At 38.1% G+C, this 11,682-nt stretch overlaps 1 protein-coding gene across 1 annotated transcript in view; it reads right to left on the reverse strand.

Annotated features, from left to right (window-relative positions):
* Window positions 1–2: 2 nt before the first annotated feature.
* LOC108971410 (nose resistant to fluoxetine protein 6-like) overlaps window positions 3–11,682 on the reverse strand; it is a 17,476-nt gene continuing 5,796 nt past the window's right edge. Inside the window, exons 2-10 of the mRNA XM_018937456.1 lie at window positions 6,073–6,284; window positions 2,860–3,062; window positions 2,594–2,745; window positions 2,356–2,510; window positions 1,893–2,225; window positions 1,473–1,666; window positions 1,282–1,407; window positions 877–1,219; window positions 3–789 (exon numbers count right to left, since the gene is read on the reverse strand). Of these exons, the coding sequence (XP_018793001.1) occupies window positions 607–789; window positions 877–1,219; window positions 1,282–1,407; window positions 1,473–1,666; window positions 1,893–2,225; window positions 2,356–2,510; window positions 2,594–2,745; window positions 2,860–3,062; window positions 6,073–6,284 (1,901 nt within the window). The 3' untranslated portion in view covers window positions 3–606. The remainder of the gene's footprint in view (window positions 790–876; window positions 1,220–1,281; window positions 1,408–1,472; window positions 1,667–1,892; window positions 2,226–2,355; window positions 2,511–2,593; window positions 2,746–2,859; window positions 3,063–6,072; window positions 6,285–11,682) is intronic.

Consider the following 11,682-nt stretch of genomic DNA (forward strand, 5'->3'; position numbering starts at 1 on the left):
AATTATTTTTGTATCTCTTGTAATGATTCCCAATTGAACTAAATTGTATCAGCGCTTAACGGCCCGACGACAAATCAACCATAGACAACACGAACCGAAACACGAATCCGATATCCTTTCAAAATTGTTTAATTGTTATACATCTATTTATTTATATATACATATTTACTTATAATTGTGTGTATATTAGTCACATAAATATATTTAAATACAAAATTTCATTTATCGAAACCTATTATACAGAAAAGTTTTTCCTCTATGTAAACTTAACGTAACGTTTTAAAAAATCATATTTCTGCTGAATATTATACACCGTTCATCCCTGCTGTACTTCGTGATGACCAACGGAGGTATTGTAATGTGATGTAATGCGGCAAGTTTCATTAATATTTATGTATAAGTACAAGTCTTACTCTTACCCTACATATTTATATGTTACTGGTATGTGTGTACATCGAGCTTAAAGGACATGTGAGTAATCATCATAAAAATCTTACATGCATATGTATGGTATATGTATATACAGGCAACTAATTACAAATTACATATGCTAATTAAGAACAATTTAAAAATAAAATCATTGATTTTGATATTTTGAGTATTAAACTACGCCACCTGCTCCTCCGAGGTGCTGGGACTTTGGTTCTCCGTCGATGGCGCACGTTTCTCATGGCGACCCACCTTACGCAGCAATATCCGTTCCAGAGCGTGTATGGGCGATTCAAAGAGCAGGCAAAGCACAAATGCCAAAATGAATGTGTCCACCGTGTGACTAATCATAGCGTTCTCCTGGAATATATGGAAATCCACAAGTTTTCTTAAATACAAGTATATTCGGTTGAGTGGTAATAGAATAGTTGGAACTTCTTTACTTACCAAATTCACATAGGACTGATATCTGCCGTAACGGATGGTAGATGAATGATACAACTCCACTATGCCATTCGACAGATAGGCGCAGTATGTGAGCCGGCTGATGGGCGCAAAAATACGGCTACTCAAGAAGTTTTGCAACCAACCGGCATGACCCGTTGTAGCGGCCATTACCAACCAAGCCACTGACAAATTCCAGCCCAGTTTATGTAAGGCCGCGTAAAGGAGACTCTCAATGTGTGTATATGGACTTCGGTAGAATCGACATATGGAGAACATCGTCGCGATGCCGATAAAAGTAGAAATTAACCACGCGACTCGTACCAGCACATTGTGTAGCTTCTTGCTGCAATCACAAAGAAACTGTTATTCTCCATACTTTTCGTTTTAGGTTTTTGCCACACTCACCCTTTCGCCTGCATAACGTGAACTAAGTAACCAGTCAGCAAACCGACAAAGTAGGCCGAGGCTCGCATGTGAGTTTTTATGTAATAGCCAATGTAATAATTATTGCTGGCTAAGTCAACCAATTCGCTGCAATATAACCCAAAAAATGGGGCACAATTAGAAGAGGTTAAGGAATTAGAATTCGAACTTACTCCGCATAGACCAGTAAAGTGGGATCCAATTGTCGCAAAAACGTCACCACGAATGGTATGAGGCTTGTGCATATGACGGCGGCTATTAGCAGGTGTTTACCGCATTGTCGCATCTTGTACAGCAAATAGATGAAGATCGGCGCGATGAAGAATAATTGCGTATCCACGGACAAGTACCACGACTGGAACATGCACTGCAAAGGCGATGAAGAACAAAGCTCTGTAGTTTAGCGTGTCTCTATATATTGTCCTTAAACCTTACTATAACGTTTCAGTTACACTATTAATGTTACTCAACAACGATTGTAGCGCTCTCAACACGAAATACCAACCTTGACATTAAATGAATGCAACATTCACTCATTCTCAGCATTTGAACAACATGATCATCAACCAATAAAATTTAAAGCAAAAACTTACAAACTTATCCGTTTGGAAATAATTATTGACGTAGAGAATGTTGAGCCACCACGATGCCTGACAGCGCTCCTGCTCGCGTACGATGCGTTCGCGCCATAGAGGTCCACTACCAATACTCGGGAACCAGGTCATGTAGAAGCCAATTATTGCCATGTAGGCCGGTGTCAGGCGAATGTAGCGGCCAGCGTACAAAATCAACGGATTTATGTGACCGCGTCGACGTTCGAGCTCGATCAGCAGTATGCGGCAGAAGAGGAAACCGCTCAACAGCATAAATGTGTCCACAAACAGCAGCGAGTTGTAAAGGAATGCAAAGGTAGGATATTTCGTTTGCTAAAATACAAATTACGAGTTAAGATCAAAGTGACACTCGAATGCAAATTGTCTTAGTGGTAATAATGTCTTAGCTGTTGTAAGGTTCTCATTAAAGTTAACGGTAAACACCTGTGACTTGGATATTTACCTCCGCCACAAATGCCTCATTGTATGTGGGGCTGCTGTAGATGAAAGACAGCGCATGCCCGGCTAATATCATCAACATTGCAATGGCTTTGATACCGTTAATCGAATTGAGGCCCATCTGATCTTTGCTCGCCTGAAACAGTTTCTTTGTGTTCTCTGTAAATATATGTTAGCATGAGTAAGTAAATCTGTGTATGATGCAATATGAACAGTGGAGGCGATAATTGCCCGACACCCACCTATGACGGAAAACGAGAGCAATGCGATTGTCAATGTTTGTTGTTGCAAGGCGCGCTTCGACACATCGTCGGCGCTTCTACACGCATAAATCAAGTAAACATGGTAGGCAGTGCTCAGTGTGGCCAGCAAAATAAATATAAATAGCACAAGACTGCAAGTGTCGCAAAAACAAACAAATATACAACAAAAACAGCATTAAAAAGCAATAGACATTAGCGTCATGTACTCCTTGCACTCGTACAACATAATTAACCAAACAACTTACGCATAAGCAAACATTCCGCCATCGACATACAGCTCGGTGGCTGCTCCAAGGCCGCTCAGCTGGCAAGCCGACTCGTTGGCACTTATCACGGGGCGTTGCAGGTAGAGTTGCGTAAATATCGCGATGTCGCTGGATCGGCAAGACGCCGGCAGGCATGCGCCCCAAACGGCCGCAACAACTGCATCGCCATTACGGTTGAGGGCCTACGATCAAAGGCGATAAAGATGATATTAGTTCGTGGCGTTTATTTTGTGGCAACTGCCACCGTTTTGTTAACTTCGGTGCAAATAATGAAGCGGTTTAATGTTTATAAATATGTATTTAGGCAAGTAACCGCTTAAGCAAATACACGGCACACGTATGAAATAGTCGACGTTTGGCAATAAACTTTATAATGCTTAACGGTACAAGTCGTAAATACACCTTGGAGTCTTAAACAGCACGTTGAATAAGTAACTGAAGGTCTTTTTTGCAGTTAATTTCCTTTGCCCGCGCAAAAAAAACGGAACGGAATACCTTGAAATGCAAAGCTGTTGGGTGCAATTGGTCGATGTACCGTTAATTGCATGGTGCGTATCGGCGTTTGTCACTTAAAATTATTGCACTTTTATACTCTTGACAAAAGGTTGCAAAAGAAGGGAAACTAAATCGCACGGTTGCTCGAACATTTTGAAATTGTCGCTATAGCGCTGTAACCAATTAAGGACCACCATCTATCAGTTAAGTTATAGGTAATAGGCCCTTTACCGAAAGAATTGTCACCGAGATCAGGAGCTTCAATTTCAGATATCCAATAGTCGGTAATTATGATGCGATTACGGGCGTCATTGACGGTTACGTACCCACCGGCATTATTTTTGTAAAAATATGAATGAAATAATAGCTCTTGAATCTCTTCAGTATGCTCTTCGTCTCAAATGCGGCAATTTTGCTTGTTTACATAACCATTGAGACAGAAATGAGTCTCATCGCTGAACACAATTTGGCTCGAAAACGTCGGATCTTCTTTGCATTTTTCAGCAGCCCCTTGAGTGAAGCTTTGTCGCTTAGGAAGATCGAGCGACTTCCGTTCTTGCACAACCTTTATTTTGTACGTTTTCAATTTATACGTCAGTCCGAGTTGCTGCGAAAGTCACCGAATCGGCTTCCCGCCGTCATCGTGTACACTCTCAGCTACGGCTGCTATATTTTGTTCACTGTGTGCTGGACGTGGTCTATTGGTCGAATATTATCCACTAATGAATGCTAGGTCTCAGGATTGGTGAAGGTGTGGCAAATAGTACGCTCTGTAGGCCGATTATGTTGACCATAAGTTGAGGACCCGAAACCATTGTTTACGGAACGTGAATTTTCGTAATAAAGTTAAACGATTTGTAAACGTTGTTCAGGCGTAAGTCTTTCCATTTCCTGGCCAAAAAACCTTTAATACCTGTTATATAGCTCTTAAATTATTAAAGCCCTAAACTTTTCAAAGAAATTTAGGTATAGAAATTTGGAGAACGAAACCTCGCTTATTAAATGATCTATCGGATTAGTTCAATTGACTGTGCAACTGAACGGTTTCATATTATTTGTGGTACTACTTCAGCGATTGATATTCACATATCATCGTTAATGGTAACGTTGGCTCCAACTTCGGTTTTAAAAATTTGAATCATTACTAAAAATGATTTGGCGGTAAAAACGCGTTTCTTACAAATTGAAAATAATCAAGTTTAGTTAAGTGTTTTTTACAATAATTATAATTTGGACAAAATATATTTTTGTCAGTCTAATTATATACTCTACATAACAGGCTCTGAAGATTGTCTGCAGGCGATAATGTTCGCTACGTGACAATAACGGTAATAATTTATACAATATATGTAAGTGTTCTTACACTATATATGAACATATCTGAATATCTCGCGCGCGTCTCGGTTAATGAGAATTTCAAAGTGAAAATATTCAAACTAGTTGTATAATTATTTTCGTTTGCTTTAAATGTAGACAATTGCGTATAATTTTAATAAAATTTCCTAAATGAGCCAAACAAAACAGAACTCATAAGTAAACTGCGATTATAATCTGAAATACAACATCAATAGACGGCATACGTTTTAGGAATTGTTCTCGCATATTCGAAGCAGAAAATAAAGTAAAGTAAATGAAAGAAAACAGAATATTGCGCATTTTAACAGTGTCAGCAAAAATAATAGCAGACTTGCTTTAATTGAAGTAATTATATCCGATAAGATCAAGCGGTGCGTTTACATTATACAAAAACTCGTCAAACTTTTATTTTTTTTCTTGAGTTATTTTTAAAATCTGTGCTGCTGAACTACCTAAGAGTAAACCGAATGTGTTCACATCCGAACTTTTTACTTGATACAACAAGCTTAAGCCCATTTTCAGAAATTTGCCCAAAATTAATTATGGGTCGTTTTGTGTTGGTTAGCTGTCTCACCTATAAAGCCGAGGCGCTATTATACAAGTAGGCTCTGTGATCATCTCTCTCAAAATTTTAACGATAAATCCATGACTATAATCAGCTACTTGCGCCATTACTAGAGACATCCATACATACCATACAATTGTACAGTTGTACACCTAAATAGCGAGCACTTGTATGCTTCAAGAACTTTACACCATTTACCTTCGACCGATTATAAATGTGCGACGCGAAAGACCTGTGCGGCATATCGAATCCGTACTTAATAGTTATATTAGTCTCATTAGTATTCCATAGTCGCAGCTAAACGCACAGTATTTTAAAAATAAATGAAAAGCGAAGAACACATCGAAGCGGAATTTCGAGGTGCCTAAAGCGAGCCCTCTTTGGGAACGCTTAACACCGGTAAATACGCGCAAAAACGTAATATTGTTTATTGTCCAAAAATACCAACTAGTTTAATTAGATTTAACGGTTACATAACTACGAATTTTCTAAGGGAGCACCAATTCTTCTGATAAAGTCAAATGTACTATATCGTATGTACATACATACATATATCGTATGCAAATGGGTGTGTAATTGCTCGCCAATACAATTAATTACTTTTAGTAACCTCAGCTGATTGTCAGAATCGTCATTGTATTAGCACATAAATATGCAATTCCCCTGCTTTAAACATAATTACACACTTTGTATTCATCGACTACTATCGCAAACCATATTTGTATAAAATAGTGATAATATGTAGGTACGCATGCGCAAATGCATGAGCTTGTCACCTCTTTTTGCCGGCTAGCCACAGTATGCATTGTAAATCCATCCATTTGTATGTCTACCAGACAGTATTGGGAACGCACTATAAGCTCAGGTGGGTCGTCTTTGTTCGGATTCGTTTGGAATTGTTGTTGGTCTAAGCATTCATCGAAATGTCCGAACTGGTGCAAAACGCCACTATTGATGCCAACCGCAGATTTCGCCATCGCATCATATACTGAAAAAGAATTCAAATAAAATAAACGAAATTTACTGGAACCATTTTAATATACATATAGAGATACAGTTCAAAAGTGRTTTACATAAATTAAAGAAACCCCATAACGTGAAGATCTAATTATTAAAATGTTAAAATGATCAAATAAAACTTTCTTAAAAAATTATGGACTATTTTTGAATTTAATTTCACAAAGTGAGTTCCGATAATTGCCTATCCCGCAGCAGAGTGTGCGATCAACGTTGGGGCCAATCAAAATCCATGATCACCGGAAATTTCATCGAAACTGTGCGTAAATTCATCAAAAATCAACCGAAATCATCATTGAAATTCTTGGAAATGGAATTGAACATCTCCAAAACATCGATTCATCGCATTTTGACCTAACATTTGGGCTTGCGAAAGGTGTAACCGTGTTCGTTCCCCATAAATTGACGGACAACCAAAAATTGCTCAGATCGTTCGACGCTTGTGACCGATTATTTGATCAAAAATGACATTTTAACCCTTAGCCACTTCAGTATCCACCTAATATGGCACCGTGCGACTTTTTTCTTTTCGAAAAAACGCATTTGCCCATGAGAGGAAAACGTTATGCAGACGTAGAGGCCATTGAAAATACTTGCACCGGCATACTGGCGGCCATACCGTCCAACGAGTTAGAACACTCGTTCGACATGCTTTTGGACCGTGCAAAAAGCTGTATTAAACCAGAAGGAGACTTTTTGGAATAAAATAAATTATAGTAAACTATAAAAATACAAATATATGTCAATTTTATTATTTTTCTCACGTATGTATGTATTAATTAGTTGTTTGTAATGTAAGTTTCAACAAGTTAGGTGCTTGGTATTGTACAGGGTTTTTCCGGAAAGTAATAGCACTCATTGTAGGCGTCACGGAAGGCAATCTCTGGAATAGCTGCTATCCAAGCAACCTAACAATCTGTCGTCTCAAAATGATTGCCTTTTCAGGCAAGCAAACGAAAAAAGTCCGGTGGTAGCGTTGGGATGCCGGCCTTGGTTGAGTAACTGTTCACAAGAGAGGCGGTGTGAGCCTGAATGTTATCGTGGTATAACTTCCAATCGGCTGCGATGTCTTGTCGGACCAGATTGACCCCCGTTTGAGTCTCTTGAGGATTTCCACGTAAAACTTGACGCTGACAGTTTGCCCAGGAGGAACAAATTCCTGTTGGACAATGCCGTTGATGTCAAAAAAGACAATGGGCACCATTTTCACTTTGGATTTGCTCATTCTTCCCTTTTATGGGAGAGGACACGCCAGCGTGTGCCATTCGGAAAATTGCCTCTTTGTGTCGGGATATTGCTAAAGCAACATCTGGGTAAGCCTGCTTGATCATATCAAACGTCTTTGTTGCAGATTTACCGAGTTTCAAACAGAATTTAATCGCGTAATCTGCTCTAACGAACGCTGCATTTTCGGCTTGCACCACCAGGTGCTCGGAAGAAACTGACCAGCCGCTCGTTCGTTAGCTAGGAACGTCCTCTACTGAATCCCGTCGGTGCGGCACACTCCGAAGTACAGTCGGGCGGAAGAAAATCAGTCCTATTACTTTCCGGACAACACGAACACTTGATACTCGCTCCTTTCAAAAGAATTTAAGGCCACACTAATTAGAGGTAACATTCTCAACAATTTTTATAAAGACTCTCGCACACTGAACAATGTACCCACATATATGCCATGAAAAAACAAACAAATGCCTAACGATGGGTTAATTTGTGAGGTAATGGTATTAAACTTAATCTATTGAAAGTAACCGGTACCACTCTCGTTATTCTATATATTTTATGACTAGAATATGTTATCAAATAAATTTAAGTTTCTGGGATTTTTCATTTCCACGTCGTTGTATTAGTATTGGCGGTGAAATGCAATATTTTCACCAAGTCACGCTTAAATTATCGAACATTTTACAATTAACGTTTATACATAAGCGTGTATGTGTATATCGCTTTTCTCTGTGGCGCTTTGTGTCAAATAAAAATATGTATGAGTATTCAAGCTGAACCGCTCAACAGTTATAATACTTTATATATTATATGATAACAGCGTTATGTAGGCGTGGCAGTAGTGAATAGATGAATCAAACAATTTTGTTCCGAATGTAAAAAATTAAGAGACTGCATGATGCGGCGAAAATTCCACGATGTCAATATTACAAATATTTATTACAAATTAATAGGAATTATATTTGCATACGGTGCTTGTGCATGAAAAAAATTATATATTATATGTTAACAATAAGTAGAAGATAGCACCTATTGTGTACTTAAGGTGTAGCCGAAGTATGTGGACGCATGCTTAATTATTTTGAGGACAAGTGTTGCGTTCTTGTGCCGGCATCTGCCCGACTGCTGTCTGTGTAGACGCAGAGCGTCTATCCGCCACGCGAAGCAGTGCCGCTGGCTTACACACTTATTAGAGCAAATGAAATTGCGCAAGCGCAATTGTGTCTATGAAAATGATTCAATCCAAATTCATGCCACGTAAAAAATAAACACAAAATCGCAAATTCAATCTACAACAACACACATACGTCAAACACGCTAATAAATATTTAACATGATCATAGTTTCCAAGCCGCGTCGGCGTTCTTCGAAGCATTTCAAAATTAATTTATCAAGAAGAGTATACGCTTGTGTATTCGTACAGCATTTGTGCAGGATATATCTGTATATACATACATACTTTTAGAAAAAAATTTGAAAAGTTTCTATTAAGTAAATTTGCACTCTCTTATTTATTTTATTACCTAGCGTCATAAGCGCACATACTTTTATGTACATACTTATACACCGGGACACTGAAAACAGAAGCAGATGCGTTAAATCTAAGCATACAACTCAAAAGTTTACTGTTTGCAAAGCAAATGAATAATCAAGTATTTCATATAACAGTTTTTTCGATAACAAGTTGTTGTTGTTTAATTTGCTGAGTCAACTTTGCAATAATGACGAGATGATATTGAAATGAAAGGAAAGGAAAGGAAAAGGCGCAACGAAAAAAGTTATGGACGACAAAAAAAAAATAATAGTCACAAACAGATTTAAGTCAAGATACTACAGGGTATGTTCGGAAAGTAATAGGACAGAGTCGATTTAAAAAAATTTATTGAACCAATCCTTATAATTTTTTAAAAACTTTCAAAATAATTCTGCGTCGATGCAGCGCCCCAGCGCATTTCCAAGCATTGAAGGTGTCACGGAAGGCATTCTCCAGAATAGCCTTGAGAGCCGAGCTGGGTGCTGCTTGGATCCCCTCTATCGTCTCAAAAGAAAAGGAAGGTTGCCTCTTTATCTCGGGATCATACTCAAAGATCCATGACTCGTCACATGTGATTATGTTATTACAAAATTGGGAATCACTTTCACCACTCGTCGCAATTTTTGGTCGTCAGTGAGCACTTTTGGGAGCATCTTCTCGCACACCATGCGCATGTTCAAGTGCTCTGTCACAATGCCATGAACCACAGATTCTGATAAATTTAACATCTGGGCAAGTAAACGAATTCTTAGTCGACGGTCTGAATTCAAAGTTTTGCGTACACGTGTCATATTATCGATGCACGATCTTCATCAGCGACCTCTTCCCGGTCCTCATAAAAGGCCTGGTGCCACCGAAACACGCCTTTTCTTGCTAAAGCAACATCTGGGTAAGCCTGCTTGATCATACCAGACGTCTCTGTTACAGATTTACCGAATTTCACACAAAATTTAACCGTGTACCCCTGCTCTATCGAACGCGGTATTTTCCGCTTGCACTACTCACAGAAACACGTCGCGCGAAAATGTTTGTTCTGACTCTCCAGGCGCTCGGAGACAAGTGACCAGCCGCTTGTTCGTTAGCTAAGAACGCGAAAGAAAATCGGTACTGTTACTTTCCGTACAAACCCTGTAGACCTTCTAAGGAAACGTGTTGGATATGTCAGTCGTGGAAATTTTGGCATGTGAAAGCTCTATGCAAAAAAGATGCTGTGTGGCACTCTACTTTTAAATCAGAACAAGTATTTGGAAAATTTCCTTGTTATTAGGTTTGGTGATAAGAATCCCTGTAACCAATGTAAATATACATACATACATACTTATTTATAATGTAATGTGATCTGTCAACAGAAATCCCAATTCTATTTGCTGTCAAATGGGGTAAAACCAGTTTAAATTGTTTCGCAGGAATCTCTATAGCGTTAATCAACACATTTGTGGCTATTAATTTGTAAACAGTAAGATGTGTAAATTCACATATTGCATGAATTCCATTACAAAGTAACTACAGATTTGGCAAATTTTAATCAATTGGGCGTGTTGCTTGTTGCAGCGGCATTGGATCGCTTTATTGACTTTAAGCCGCAAAGCAACTCGACTCAACAGAAGCAAACATTTCGTGAGACACGGCCAAAGTGTAGAACACGTTACTGCAATTCTACGCGGTGATCACCTAAAGTACGCACCTTTTTTCGAAGACTTACTTACATACATACATATATGTATGTATATATATATATGAGTATACGTTTATGCAAAACTAAAATTCGTATTTGTTTAGTGAGGTTAACTACTGCATTTAGCTTTTTGTCATAATTCACACATATTTCACTGCCGTCATTAACGATTGAGTCTTCGCTGTGCATGAGTGAAGACATTTAGCGATTGCAATCGGGGATGGACTATTTGCGCTCTAGTTGTCGTAAGTTTATCTGGGCAGCGCAAGTACCTACATGTGTATGTTATACAAGTTTTTGGTACTTATTAATATAATTGACTAATAGTTTTGCGTTTAGTATGTAGGCTTAAGTAAATAGATGAAGATGCTCAATTTGGCCTCCATTATAAAAATATTACTTCACGAAATGGCATCAAAACATATGTGTGTGTGTAGAATTGTACAGATGTTTGAATTTATAAATTCAGGTCAGTCGTTCATTTGAGAAGACCAGTAGGATAATATGTGTTTGTAGGTACATATGTATGTATGTACATATGTATGTATGTAGTATTTATTATTTAATATAGATAGTTATTGCGACACTTGTGCCCCTATTGCGGTTTTCAACCCAACTGACATTCAGTCAAAGTTTAAAAATTCTGTATTGCCAACTTCAACTCAATCCGTCAAAAAAAATTGCGGTTGAAGTATGATCGAACTTCAACTTTTTTTGGCATTGCGGTTTTCAGCACTGTACAAGTTGGGTTGACTAGTATATAAATAAACTTCAACTGCTTAAGAGCAGTTGAAATTCAACATTCGTGCAGTAAACTACAAAAAAATATTAAAGAAAAATGGAGAACGGGTAAAATAACTATTTTAATTAATGTTAAATTAATATTAAATTAATTTTAATTAATATTTTTTATAAATTTTTAGAAAAAATAAAGTT

Source organism: Bactrocera latifrons, unplaced genomic scaffold (genome assembly GCF_001853355.1).
Source record: "Bactrocera latifrons isolate USDA-ARS-PBARC rearing strain unplaced genomic scaffold, ASM185335v1 scaffold_34, whole genome shotgun sequence".
Taxonomy (NCBI): Eukaryota; Metazoa; Arthropoda; class Insecta; order Diptera; family Tephritidae; genus Bactrocera; species Bactrocera latifrons.